The sequence below is a fragment of the Notothenia coriiceps genome, unplaced genomic scaffold (genome assembly GCF_000735185.1).
Source record: "Notothenia coriiceps isolate Sejong01 unplaced genomic scaffold, NC01 NC01_scaffold00021645, whole genome shotgun sequence".
Classification (NCBI taxonomy): domain Eukaryota; kingdom Metazoa; phylum Chordata; class Actinopteri; order Perciformes; family Nototheniidae; genus Notothenia; species Notothenia coriiceps.
The window spans coordinates 1-13940 of NW_011354346.1; the positions used below are offsets into that span (position 1 = coordinate 1).

Sequence of the window (13940 nt, forward strand, 5' to 3'; positions counted from 1 at the left end):
CCGCAGCCTGGACTGGGAGTTCGTGTGTGTGGCCAGGCTAAGTTCCGCAGTATCTCGCCGACCCCACACCAGTGAGCCAGCTCACAGTGTCCCGCTCCTCGCAGCAGCGAGCCTCGCAACGTCCCGCCGAGTGTGTGTGTGTGAGGAAGTCCGCGGATTGGTCCAAAAGTAACGGCTCCGCGGACGTAACGGTAAGCAGATTGGGCCATTGTGACCAATCTGCGGAGCCGTTACGTTACGTCACGTCACTATACCCGAAATACGTCACTATACCCAAGAAGTAAACAAATGGAAAAAGAGAAATGTCCAACGAGGCGTTCTGGGGCAGCATAGACAGGTCTTCTCTGTGTTAGAGTTTTACTCGCTACAGGGTGTACTTTGAGGGTTTGTGACTCTGCAGACCGTTCACATGCAGAAAAATCTTCATAACACAGAAGGGGACGGGTAATAACCGGAAAAGCATGACATGGGCCCTTTAATAAACAAAACAACTTTAATTAGATATTTAAAAAAGTGAAGTAAGATAAGGTGAAGTAAGATAAGTGTCACTGTGAGTGTCACTGCAGATAGCGTTGAGGTGTGTGGGGATAAAGTCTGACTCTCAGAATGAGGAAACTGCACTCTGCTCTATTTACTCTGATTTACTGGCAGAACTGGTTTTGCAGCTACGCGTTGATAAAAACTTAATTTCTCTCTTTGTAGATAAAAAACGTCAGATACATTTTCACTTTATTCATCCGACAACACTATCCCAGCAATTAAAGACTCTGCGATATAATACCAACACTCATTAAGTAAACTGCCATTGACGTTTCATTTTTTTTCAGGTGCTTGACCAGTTTTATTCCACATATTTATGACTGTGTAAAGCCTATTAGTTACAATATTAGACCCATTAACAGCATATTACAGACTCTCCGCCTTTTAAAGCTGTCAATACTTGTTTAGCCAACTCCCAAAGAAGCTCTATTCATTCAGGTAATTCCAGTTGTATCCCATGTGTATGACTGTCGTATACTTATTAGAATAGTAAATATGACAAGTTGTACAGGTAAATATTAAACCCATCATAAAAGATGACATCAAACACATCTTTGACAACATTTCATTCATTCAACACTCAAAAAACCAGATTCAAGACACATTTGTTGACTTTCTCAGATGTCTCCTTGCTATTTCGACCCGGAGCATCACTCTTCAATCTTAAAATCTACAAATATCAAGTCATACTTCATACCTTTGGTCTCTTCCATTCGATGTTGACAGGCACGCTCTGGCTGTAGTAGAGCGAGGAGTCTTCAGCGGGGAAGTCTTGGTCCTCAAACAGGACTCCCTTCAGCAGACACTCGTGCCTCAGCTCCTCAAAAGTCTTTCCGTCAGACTGTGTGTCCACGGGCTTTTTGGGGTCGGAGCCCCGGCCCGAAAGTCTGGTCTGGAGAGACATCGTCCTCTTCCAGAAAAAGCCAGAAAAAGGTATGAAACAGAAGACGTTAGACGGTGTTTGATGGAGTGATTCTCCTGCTGTGTGTTCGGTTTGAAGGAGTGATTCTCCTGCTGTGTGAGTGTGTGTTTGTGTGATGCAGCCTGTCAGGTGGGTAGGGCTGACAGGTACACACACCCTCCGTTGAGAAACAGGTTTGTTCTCCTGTGAGCCTCGCCCGCTCGGTCGCCTTCTCTTATCTCTGCCTCTCTTTGGGCTCGGCCGGCGAGAAAAAATGTAAGAATTCATTCCTGAGGATTCGCCAACACACAGTAAATAGCTCACAATAGTGTGTACCCTCTCAAACTGCTGGGTGGCTGTATCTGAAGTCTGTAGGGACTAGGTTTGGGAACCATAGGTCACTGGTTCAAGTCCCAGAACAGATGGTGGGGCCAAATTTCCCCTTGAGCATCAGACCCCAACAGTTCTCCCTGAGCGCTGCTTCCAGATGAGTTCCATATCATTCAGGAGAATTCTCAAGTACATTTCAAAAGGTTGCTAAACAATGTATTATTATTTACAATTATTTGTATTTTCTTTTCTTAGGATGGTTAAAATTGGATGACCATTTTGGTTTTCATTTCATATAGTATTGTAAATTGCATGAAATTATGAGCTGTTTTGTTTTATGTATGTTTATGTATGTGAGAGGACCCCAGGAAGAATAGCCAAAGCTCATGCTAGTGCTAATGGGGATCCTGATAAAGAATAACATTAAGTTAAATGTCTTGATTTCACTGTGTTTGTGTGTTGTGAACATGTAAATCCTCCTTTCTTCTTTTATTTAGTTTTGTATGTCAAAGTTATTTTTTTTTTGTAGTCGTTTCTTGCCTCTTTGTAGTTTATTTTTGTTAGTTTTTTTTGGTACTTTTTCTGGTTTTTGTACACATTATGTCGCTCCCCTTTGTCTCATTTTTTCGGGGTGTGTCCCCAACTCCTCAGCTGCACCCTGTGTCCTCCCACATCCGACTCAACTACTACGACGACATTCCTGCTGCACACTCACTGGATTCTTCACATTACTCCACATGAAAGCATTGACAAAATTAAATCCTGCAGAACGAGACGATCATTCAGAAGGGTTTGCTTGTGCTTTACTGTTAATATCTGATACAAGCATACACCAAATTGGGTTTTACAGTACCGATAACTGGGCTTTGGGTTTGGTTCGAAAGCCATCTTTAGTCAATCAGCTGCACCATATTTATCTGTAACAACAGACTTTAACGTTGCTTTCCTAACTTTGTAATGTGACATATAATTACATAAATTAAGATGTACTGAAGGGTTATTAACAAAATATTGCCACAATTACAAAAAATATATAAAAAACATAAATAGACAGAAAAGGACTACTAGACCACACCATGTATACATCACTTCAGAGGACATTACATTGACTTACATGCATTTCCTGGAGACTTATCCTGACCTTAACCAACACATGCCTAACCCTAAAATTAATGATTCCCCTGTGACCTCCATCGTGTCCCCATAAGGGAGGCGAGTCCCCACACGTGACTGTGTAAACAGATTTAGGTCCCCACAAGTATAGTAATGCTAGGACACACACACACACACACACACACACACACACACACACACACACACACACACACACACACACACACACACACACACACACACACACACACACACACTAAAAGTCCTGCTTTAAAAGTATTTGCATTAAAACAAGAACAATGTCCCAAAGGTGAAAGCCCTCATTCTGCCGGGTCTCATCTTTACTTTACAGTCAATCAATCATAATTTAATTGTTGATTATTCACTCAGTTGCCAGTTTAGTCACACTGCGTTTAACCTAATTCAGTCTGATACACATCGAACTACTCTACACATATTAGAGTAACCTTAAACATATACATTAGTGTAGCAGATCATGAGGTGCAGCACCATATTGCAAAAACAATGTCATCTACACAGTAAACCTGCTGTAAACACAATGAAGCCATTTCAAACCAGAAGATGTTTCTCCTTAAAGCCGACTCACCTCCTCCTCCAGTACGTCACGTTTTTTTTCTGTAAACCTGTGGACAAACAGAAAAAAAACAAAAAATCTCCTTTGCAAAGTTATGAACAAAATAATCTAACACAAGCATTTTTCAAATAAATTTTGTTATTTATTCCTTGTTTTTAGGGCTACAGGAGGGAAAGAAAGTTTCCTGACAAAACATAAAACACGTCTTCCAGGTTGAGTCCATGAATATTCAAAAACAACTTCATATATATATATAAAAGAAATAAAATCACACTTTCAACGTGTGATATCTGAATCAATGTGTTTAAGCCCTCTGTAAGCACAACCTGGATGGCGACACTTGGTAGCCAAGATATTAAAAAAATACAGTTTATTTACACTTTTTAGACATTGCAGTTTGTGCCACTCGCAGAATAATGCGAAAAATACAGCCTTTGATTCTTAGAGATTTCCTCAACAAGGCTATTTACAATTTTGTTTTACTTAGAGACAAACCTAGAGAAGAAACAACCACTTCCTGTTCTGGTGTTTTTTAAAGTTCCCATGGTCTTTAGTGTTTGTATGTGACCTTTGAGACCCTAAAAACATCCTAATACAGTCTCTGAACTCCATGAACGTCAATGCAACACACGTTCCCCTTTCCTGAAAATGTTCTTCCTGTAGACATCGATTTGTTTAACAACATAAACTGATATAGAATTGGGATGATATCCTCTCTGTCTGTAATGGATAGACCTTATGATAGCTGTGGTATCAGATGATACATGCATTTTTTACATATAGGAGAGGGGGCAGCAGATGAAAAGTACTACTTGCAGGTAAAGTAGTTCAACATTTAGATAATATTCATTGTTTGCCGTGTTACCCAGAGTCATCATACGTCTGTTTTCGCTGCATAAAGAAAAGACAAACCTCATTTACATTCATTCCTACTTTAGTGCCCAAAAGGATAGCCTGAGGACAGAAACAAAGGGTATCCATGTTATAAGCCTTTTCCAATAAGCCATAGACCACCTGAGGAGTGTCTGTAGCACCAAGAATCAAAAACTGTCAAGTGCCGAAAGCCAAAAATACATTTCTGGTCAGATTTATCATCTTGTCGTTTACAGATCCTTCCTGATTCAAATTAAAATGTTTGACACCAAAAATGTTTGTAGTAAAGCCTATTTAAATTCCTCAAAGCAATGTATTAAAATAAAGGTTTGTTTTGACCTCAGCAAACGAGATTAACACTTTCAGACGATACTCAGCCCTACCCACAGGATCAGCTTCACCTGTCGGTTAATAAGAGGTTTCAGAATTCTTTGAAGGTGTTTTTGCTTTGTTTGTTTGTTTGACAAAGCTGGGCTAGCAGTTTCCCCCCGTTTCCATTATGTATGCTAAGCTAGGCTAACACCTCCTTGAACTCTGTTTTGGACGCTCTGGGTAAAACAGCTCAACAAGTTTCTCTAAATGACATTTGCACATCGTGTTAAACAGGTGGAAGTGTCGGTCACTGCAGAAGGTGCTGATAATATTCTGTACAGCACAAACAGCTCATCCCATAATACTAATTGGTGCAGTCTGGCGTTTACCTTTTTAATACAGTCTATGGTATTTTCTAAGGTCAGCATTTTCATTTTTTTTTTTGGGGGGTAAAACTATTTTTTTGCAGATTGGGTTTTTGTTTTATTCCACAGGAAGAATATTTTCCAACAGTCACATTTCATATGCTGCGTTTAGAGATCATAAGACTTGTGCACGACAGCTATTAACCACCAAGGCACCAGACCTTCAGACTGAGGAATTATTTAATACTGACATCTAGTGGAGACGCTTTGGTAATTAGACGATAACACAGAAGAAAAGTTATAATTGGTCTGGAAGTGAGTATCCAAGCCAGCTTTGAAAAGAGGGAGGACATCTCACTCTTGTGCAGGTGTTGCCATTAATCCGTAGGAGTCTCAGTGAAGAAAACTGGTACAAACTGGTGAATACAAACAAAACTGTGGCTACTGTTCTGTTTTCTCCTGAGCTGTTCCGCTCACCAGCAGCAGGTTGCAGGCCATAAACTGGACGTTCAGCACGTTGCTGGTGTTCCCCGTGTAAAGTCCCACCATTTCATTAGACGACCCGTCAGCTGGCGCCACGCCGTGGGAGTTTCTGATGTCCCACACCCGCACCGAGTTGTCTATAGAGGACGAGGCCACCAGGCTGCTGTCGGGGCTGAAGGACAAGCTGGTGACGCTGTCCGTGTGTCCCCTCAGGTCTTTAAACAACGACCCTGAAGCTAAGTCCCACAGCTTCACCCTCTGGTCCTCTCCGGCGGACGCTAAGTACTTCCCGTTGGGGGAGAAGGCGAGAGACAGCACGGGGCCTCTGTGTCCGGTGAACAGGCGGACAGACGCCCCCTGCTGGGTGCTCCACAGACGCACCGTTTTATCCGTGGATCCGGTGGCCAGGTAGCTTGAGTTCGGGTGGAATTTGACGCAGTCGACGTCCGCCAGGTGCCCGGCGTAGATCCGCAGCGGATACGTGCGGGAGAACGTCCAGAGGCGTGCAGTGCGGTCTTGGGACCCGCTGGCGAAGTAGAGGCTGCAGGGGCTGAGGTCCACGTCCCACACGGGGTAGGCGTGTCCGCGGTACAGCGCCGTGTTGGTGAAGCTGCCCAGGTCCCAGTAGCGCACCGTGGTGTCCTCGGAGCAGGAGAGCAGGCCGGAGCTGTCTGTCAGGAAGGCCGTGCGAAACACCGGGCCGCTGTGACCGCGCAGCGTCTTGACCTCGCTGCCGGAGCCGTCCTCCTCCTCCTCCTGGGGAGAAACATCGAGACATGTGGCGTTACCCGTCTATTTCCCTTTTGAAATTGTTTGACAGGGATTTGGGATTATGTGAAAATAAACATCTGTTGAATAAACTACCATTTCAAATGTATCAATTGTAAAACATTTTGTTTAATATGGATTCATCTGTAGATTGTTTCAAATTCAAAACATTTTTACAACAGTGACAGTTTTCATAATACCGTCTTTAATTTTAAGAAATTAAGATCAAACATTTAGAATAATCACTGTTTATTTGCAACAGCAAGCAAATATAAGATATAGAAATAGTCTGTCTGTCATAAAGATCTGCTTCTATTTGTTGATTCATATCCCTGTTCAGCTTTAACCCAGATAAGGTTGGCCTATTGACTCTGGAAAATTGTGATAAATATTTTTCTACATTCTGATGATCAAGTATTAAAACCAGAAGATGTATTGGTCGAGTGAAAAATAGAGACAGATAGTAAATAATCATGAGGCGCAGCCCCATATTGCAACAACAATGTCATCTACATAGTAAACCTGCTGTAAACTAGGGATGCCAGAAACTGACCATGATCAAAATCGAAAATCGGACAGCCCTGGCAAATAATAATCAATTATTCGACGCCCGCCACCAGCACCCACCCCCCCCGCGGGAGAGAAGAAAAAAAAACTCTTGCATTTGACCTCATTTGCAATTGTCAGTTTGAAGTAGTTCCACGAGGAACTCTTCTTTCCTTTGTTCATCTTTAGTTGTGTTCTCACTCCAATAAATCAATCGCACGTGTGACGGGGGGGGGGGGGGACGGTGTGTAGCAGCGCAGCAGTCTGCGCAGCCTGCGCTGCTGGCTTCCTCCAAGTTTACAGTAAAACAAACTGATGGTGTGACCAATGGCCATTTACAAGTATTAATAATATTACTATTATTAGCATTAGTCTATATTTTGGTTGAAACAGAGCCAGGAAAAAAAACATAAATAATAATAAAAAAATATATAAATAAAATCGAATTTTAAAAATAATTTTCGATTATGGAGACTGTAACGAATAATCGCTGGCATCCCTACTGTAAACACATTGAAGCTATTTCAAACCAGAAGATATTTCTCCTTAAAGCCGACTCACCTCCTCCTCCAGTACGTCACAGGCCAGGTGAATGTGCGACACGTCGACCTGATGCGGTTTGGCTTTCAGTTTCCTGGCTCTCAGGCTCCACAGCTTCACGGTGGAGCTGTCGAATCCGGCGGAGAGCAGCCGGCTGTCGGCGGAAACCTCCGCCGTGTTCAGCATCTGCTCCGTGTTGTGGAAGGCGTAGAAACACACGGTGGTGAGTGTGGGCGGGCCCTCACAGACTTTCTTGATGCAGTCCTGAAGAGCCTCGAGGGCCACTTCGCTCTGAGGGATCCCTGCAGGAACCTCCACCCCGTCCCCACCCTCCACTCCGTCTACTCCTGCCCAGGAGGAGGCGGGGTTTGGGGCAGCAGTCGCCCCACTGGCAGCTCCATAAAGCTGGTAGTCTGTGCGCACGGACGCGGCGACCTAGGATAGGATAGGATAGGATAATACTTTATTGGTCAGATCAAGTCTGAAATTTGACTTGCATCACAGCAGCTCCATGTGTCAAGACACCATACATCAAGGCTTTTCTTTTCATGTGTCCATAGCTACAGTGTAGTTACGACAATGAAAATCTTAGGTGCTCAAAACACGCTCAAAGACCCTGTAGCGTGCATTTGATCTGGGATTCAGCTCTCACCTCCACCTGCAGGTGTGTGTTCAGCGCCCTGCAGATGGCGCTGTTGTCCTCACTCTGCAGGTATCGCAGCAGGTAGCTGTACGCCGGCTCCGTCAGGTGCACCACGTACTTGTGCTCCAGGAAAGCGCTCAGTTTGGGGTTGGCTGCGACGTCCTGAGAGGTGAGAACATGACGGAGCTGCTCTATGGTGGCGCGCTGCTCGCTGTCCTGGAGGAAGAGGGTGTGGAAACGGCTGTAAAAACCATCCACTGCCCCCTTCAGGCCGCAGTGCACCAAGTCCAGGTGGAGGTAGACGAACAGCGGGTAGAGGAGGCCGCTCACCTCCTTCGCCCAGGATATTTCTGTTTCTGATTATTGGGAAATAAACAGTGTTCAAGGCTTTTGTGCATTGTCATGTGTACATAGCTACAGTGTAGTTGTGACAGTTAAATTCTTAGGTCACAGGCTCCTCCTACAGTGCAACACAATAAAAGGGAAAATAGTGCAAGTAAATAACATAAAATAGAATATAGTAGAAATAGTGCAGAATAGTCTATATACAAGTGATTGGAATATTGATATATACTGTATGAGTTGCAAACAGATGCATTTTTATGGATGTTCTTTCAAAAGTTCAGGTGTTTAACAGTCTGATGGCCAGTGGGATGAAACTGTCCCTTAGTCTGGTGGGTTTAGTCCGTTCTTAGGGTTTTGTAATAAAAAAAAAAGTACTTGGAGCAATTTATTTGCATGGCTCGGCAATGTGGAGTAAATGCAAAAAAAAAAATCACAGTATTTATGACCAAATTCCTTAAAAAGCAATATTGCTAAAATATTGAATGATTGACTTTTGGTGCAATCAAAAATTATTTACTAATGAGATATTCATAAATAAATCAATCAATCCAACAATCAAAGGCAAAGAATAAAAAGAAAATACCAAAAATCTATCTCAAGATCTGGCAATGACAATATCATACCATATTTTCCAGACGTGTGATTTGGTGGATTTTTGGATTTGATACCTGAGAGGAAGGAGCGCAGCCTGGAGAACTGAGCCTCGTACTGCTGCGGCTCGGACTGGCACGGCGCCGCAGAGACGATGTTGGCACAACCCGACTCCGTCTGCACTGCTCAGAGAGGGAGGTTCAGGAGAGAGTACAAATAGATATGTTAGTTGTTAGAAACATATCAGTCGTCACCGGCTTGAGCTTCAATCTCAGGATCCATGTATCTGTGATGTTCACAGGTACAGTTGGGATACCTTTGTTATCATGTTACTCTCATGTTGGAAGAGGACATTCTGTATTTTCACAACATTAGTGCAAGTAAAATATCCATTATGCAAAATAGGCTGTTTTTAAAGTGTCCAACATACCAATTTAAAAACACATACCTGCACAGAACTGAATAGCTCCTTCACTTTAAAAACACATACATTTTTACTTAATTATTTTCGCATGTTCTATTAAAACTACTTTATGTTCTTTGATGTGACTGTTTTGCTATGAGTTTATTGTTATTCACCAAAACATAAAGAAATTCCTTCAAATTGCAAACCTAAGAAGTCCATTATGTTTTGTATGTAAAAAAAAATAGCTACTAAATAAAGGCTTTGAAGAAGAAATACTATAGTTCTCTTTGACCTGTTGTGGTGACATATCTGATGTGAAAGACAAATGGTATTACATCTTCGTCTTTGTTTAGTTATTCACCTGAGAGGCTGGCAGCCATCTCCTCCGCTGACTGGAAGAGCTTGGCTCCTTTCAGAGAGCCGTCAGTTTCCACATACTGCCGCCGCTTCAGGTACTGAGTCACGGCACACTGGATCTGCTCAGTGCGAACCCGCTTCATGGCCTGGAAAATACATAAACACATTTGTTTTTGTATCAGTGTTGGGAATGTAATTTTCTCAAGTAAAAGTACTTAAGTACAATGTTGACCTACTCAGAATCAGAATACCTTTAACAGTCCCACAGAGGGGACAATTACATTGTTACAGCAGAAAAGAGGCAGCTTAATGTTCCCTAAGAAGCATGCATACAAAAGTTATAATAACGGATACTATATAATACTTTTACCTTACTTGTATTTCCTACTTCTACTCCACTTCATTGGGAAATATTGTATAGCTCTCTCCTTTACTTTTGTCTGACAGCTTATGTTACTGTACATATTCAGAATATTAACAAAGAAAATAATTATAATCAATAAATACATATTTTGTTATATCATGCTACCTATGTTGTGGATCTCAAATCAATTCCATCTTTGCCAGCTACAACAATGAAGTAATATATTTATCTAGAGCTGCAATGATTATTATTAACCAACTAATCAATGTGTCTAGTTTGTCAACTGTTCTGATAGTTAAAGTAATTTTGTATGCAAATAATATAAGATTACATTTTGCCGTATATTTTGATAATAGTGGAATAAAGTATAAACCATACTTTATATATAAAAAAGGTATAAACATATTTCAAATAAAAAGCGTTAACACATCTACAGTAGAAAATACATTTATCACAAGTATTACACAATGTAAAATATTCAAAATAAATTGAAATGTTCAGTAAAAGACAAACATATTGCAGCATCAGACATAGATGTATACTACTACTAGACTACTACTTACTATAAGCGAGCTAATGTGTTTACAAAGGCATTTCACATAAAATACACCTTCAGTGACGATATACATACATACAATAGAATGAAAACGAGTGTGTACGCTTGAAATATCGCAGTATTAACGCGTAAATCTAGTCTAAAAGCCGGCATGTTTCCACATTAGAGGAAGATGTTTGAGCTGAGCTAACCGCTAAGCTAACCAGCTAAGCTAACGGGCCTCCAGACTTTACGCGGGATTTGATCCGGTTCCGTTAGCACCGCCGGTTGGATCTCGGTACTCACTGCATATCGTGGAGTTTCTCTCCGTGCTCAGGTACTGTGTGAGAGATGGTGGAGTTTTAACTCTTTTACCGGGTGAAACTACGCCAGTCGCTGCCACTCCATCGTGTGTTCCGCCCCCCGGTCAGGCTCCATTAAAACATGCTAAGTTAGCTAGCCGCTATCATCTCTGTTGTGGCTAACCGCTACCGGTGATCGACCCGAGCTCCTTGCTTTCCCTTATCAACACCACTTGAGGGTCTACTACCTATGCCTGGACCTTATTGAACAATTATTCCAATACATCAGAAAAAGGCACATATACATCAGTGTTCATTCATTCAAAACTAAGGGCATAATTAATAGAAAACAAAAAACAGAAAAAACTTACTTACTTACTTAAACCTATTTAAATGCATTATTGATTTCCACTCAAGGGATTAAAAGAGCATGTGTTCTTCTCCTAACGTTTTCAATGTATGACTTTTACTTACAGTGGTGTATTTTTCACATTGGTATTAGTAACACTTAATGATATACTTTATGGGTCTCTTTTAAAAGATCAATACAAAAGAAAGGGATGCTTGTTAGCACCAAAAGCCTATTAAAACTACTTGTCTGGTGTAGTAATACAAGTTTAATTTACTTCAAATTATTGGGTCACAGGACATGGAAACGATTGAAAAGCAAATCAAGACTTTTCAATTGTAGAACTTGACTTTATGACAGGGACGTTATTTAATATTGCATTGCACTCTGCTTACTAGTTAAAGAAAGACACAAAATGAAACGAAGCTACAAGGACTTGAGTCAGACAAGATTTGATGGTTTTGAAATAGATATAGGAGGTTTATTTGTGTTATTCCCAGAACTGTTACAGGATGTGTATTTTGTAAATAGTGTCACTTTTTCTTATAATTGTGTAATCTTTAATACTTTTTTATGCATGATTCTTAGGTAACATTAAGCTGTCTCTGGCTCTTTTGCTTTAACAATGTACATTTCCCCTCTGTGGGGCTATTAAAGGTATTCTGATTCTGACAATATATAAAAAATATATTATTAAAAAAAAGAATAGATAGTGGGCGGGGCTTTCCTTTGACCCGGTGATGACGCATATTTCAAGCGACTGCACCGCGCGCTGTTTTTGGATTGTACAGCGAGGTTTAGCGGTGTGTTTATATTGTTTTTTACGGTACATTTCTTGTACATTTGTCTCCTGTTGACCGGTGAAAGGGCGCCACAGCAGCATGTTTACCCCCCGCGCCGCACCGAGCTCCGGCCGCCGGCAGCAGGGCAGGAGCTCCGGGAGGAAGAGCGGGACCAACCTGCTGTTCTCCCCGAGGAGAGCGACTCTATCCGGGAGGTGAGGACACATACTGACCGGTAACATCTAACATGTAGTGGAAGAAGTAACTTAGTGCATGTACTCCCTCATCATTCTTCATTGTTCTGTGGTTACCATGGTTTTGACTAATAACGGTTAATTAACGGCTGTGTCAGTTTGCTGCTAACTGTTACTAGCCTCTGTCAGTGTTGTAACTAAGTAGATTTACTCAAGTACTTGTTTACAATTTTTTAGGTACTTTTACTTGAGTATTTTCTTTCTACTTTGTACTTCCACCTTCTAAATTTCAGAAGTATACGGTGTACTTCTACTCCACTACATGTATTTAATACCTTTAGTTACTTTACATATGTGGATGAATGATGTGAAATATAATCAAGTGTTAAATCAGAGTTTAGTTCTACCTGGAGTAAATTCACAAGCTACCCTGCAGTATACAAAGTCATTCAAACTAGCTGCTCCTTTACCAGCTTTGAGAACACTTTAATGATCAATCATTATAAAACATATCATATATATTATTCTGAAATGGACCAATCTGATGCTTTGATGAGAATACTTTTGTGCTTTTACTTGAGGAACATTTTGAATGCATGACTTTTACTGTAACAGAGTATTCCTACACTCAGGTACTTCTACTTTTACTCAAGTACAAGATCTGAGTACTTCTACTTTGACTCAAGTACAAGATCTGAGTACTTCTTCCACCTCTGTTTGTGTCTAAATATATTTTGTTCTAACTTTATTTGAAACATTGTGATATAATTATATTTAAACTATATTATACTAGTGTCCATATCTCTACAACCTCATGAACAATTTGCACATACTGTACATATACATTGAAGCCCCCTTACACTACCTCACAGGATATAGTTTACTTTTAATTAAAAGCTACTGTGTGTGCACACATCTTTAATGTATATAATACACTATGTTTATATGTCTCTGTCCCTTTTTAATAGATTGGTTTATTAGAGAGTATTCAAATGTATTCTGTGTATTCACTCTTAATCTCTCTCCATCAGGGGAACACCCACCAGAGCGCAGAGCCATGCCGCTGCAGATTTATTTAACTACGATCTGCAAACCTTCGGCTCCTCGCTGCCCGTCAAAGTGATGGAGGCCCTGACCATGGCTGAGGGTAAAGAAAACCTCATCCCTGTTACTGTCTGTTAGGAAAATATCCCTGGTCCCCGGCTTGAGCTTCAATCTCAGGATCCATGTATTTCTGATCCTCTCAAGAATGGAAGTAGTCATCACATACAGAGCATCAACTAGTTCCTGAACAGTGTCCTTCACATGCTGATTTGTGACCTGCTCCATCGAAATCAGTCGCATTGACCCGAAGACACATTTTGAGTTGTATACACTGTTGAAAAGAGGAGATTCCTAGCTTTCTAATGATATCAGGATTGTTTTTGTACTCCAAATATTAAACAAAAATATTTCACATTATATAATGACTGTCACCAAGTCATCATTTTGAGAAGAAGGCCTTCAAAGTGTCCTCTTCTCTGGAATCCATCGATCTGATTGATTATTAGCAAATGATCTGGGGGAAGTGTGTGTGTGTGTGTGTGTGTGTGTGTGTGTGTGTGTGTGTGTGTGTGTGTGTGTGTGTGTGTGTGTGTGTGTGTGTGTGTGTGTGTGTGTGTGTGTGTGTGTGTGTGTGTGTGTGAGAGAGAGGGGGGGGGGAGTGT

The 13940-nt window shown here is 41.2% G+C and overlaps 2 protein-coding genes across 3 annotated transcripts; one reads left to right on the forward strand and one right to left on the reverse strand.

The window, feature by feature from the left end:
- Positions 1 to 3605: 3605 nt before the first annotated feature.
- Positions 3606 to 11090, reverse strand: taf5l (TAF5-like RNA polymerase II, p300/CBP-associated factor (PCAF)-associated factor). Of its 2 annotated transcripts, none has more exons than XM_010780346.1 (6): positions 10914 to 11090; positions 9713 to 9854; positions 9023 to 9127; positions 8019 to 8365; positions 7388 to 7801; positions 3606 to 6268 (listed from the first exon to the last, which is right to left on the reverse strand). In XM_010780346.1, the coding sequence occupies exons 2-6, from the start codon at positions 9849 to 9851 to the stop codon at positions 5471 to 5473; spliced, it is 1803 nt and encodes a 600-aa protein (XP_010778648.1). In that variant the 5' UTR covers positions 9852 to 9854; positions 10914 to 11090; the 3' UTR covers positions 3606 to 5470. The 2 variants fall into 2 exon arrangements, with proteins under 2 accessions (XP_010778648.1, XP_010778647.1); XM_010780345.1 differs by having other exon boundaries at positions 8978 to 9127.
- A 931-nt stretch (positions 11091 to 12021) lies between these two features.
- On the forward strand, positions 12022 to 13407 carry LOC104953402 (nuclear pore complex protein Nup133; the record flags this gene model as incomplete). The annotated part of the gene is made up of 2 exons (XM_010780347.1): positions 12022 to 12255; positions 13266 to 13407. Coding segments are annotated over exons 1-2 (258 nt in total), but the record flags the coding sequence as incomplete, so codon positions are not given.
- Between the last annotated feature and the right edge of the window lie 533 nt (positions 13408 to 13940).

Excerpts from the sequence above, each read along its gene's own strand:
- taf5l (XM_010780345.1), bottom strand. The coding sequence starts at position 9,851 with ATGAAGCGGGTTCGCACTGAGCAGATCCAGTGTGCCGTGACTCAGTAC. Across the intron at positions 9,128-9,712 it reads GATGGCTGCCAGCCTCTCAG|TGCAGACGGAGTCGGGTTGT; the intron begins GTGAATAACTAA and ends CTCTCTGAGCAG. Across the intron at positions 7,802-8,018 it reads ACACACACCTGCAGGTGGAG|GTCGCCGCGTCCGTGCGCAC; the intron begins GTGAGAGCTGAA and ends ATCCTATCCTAG.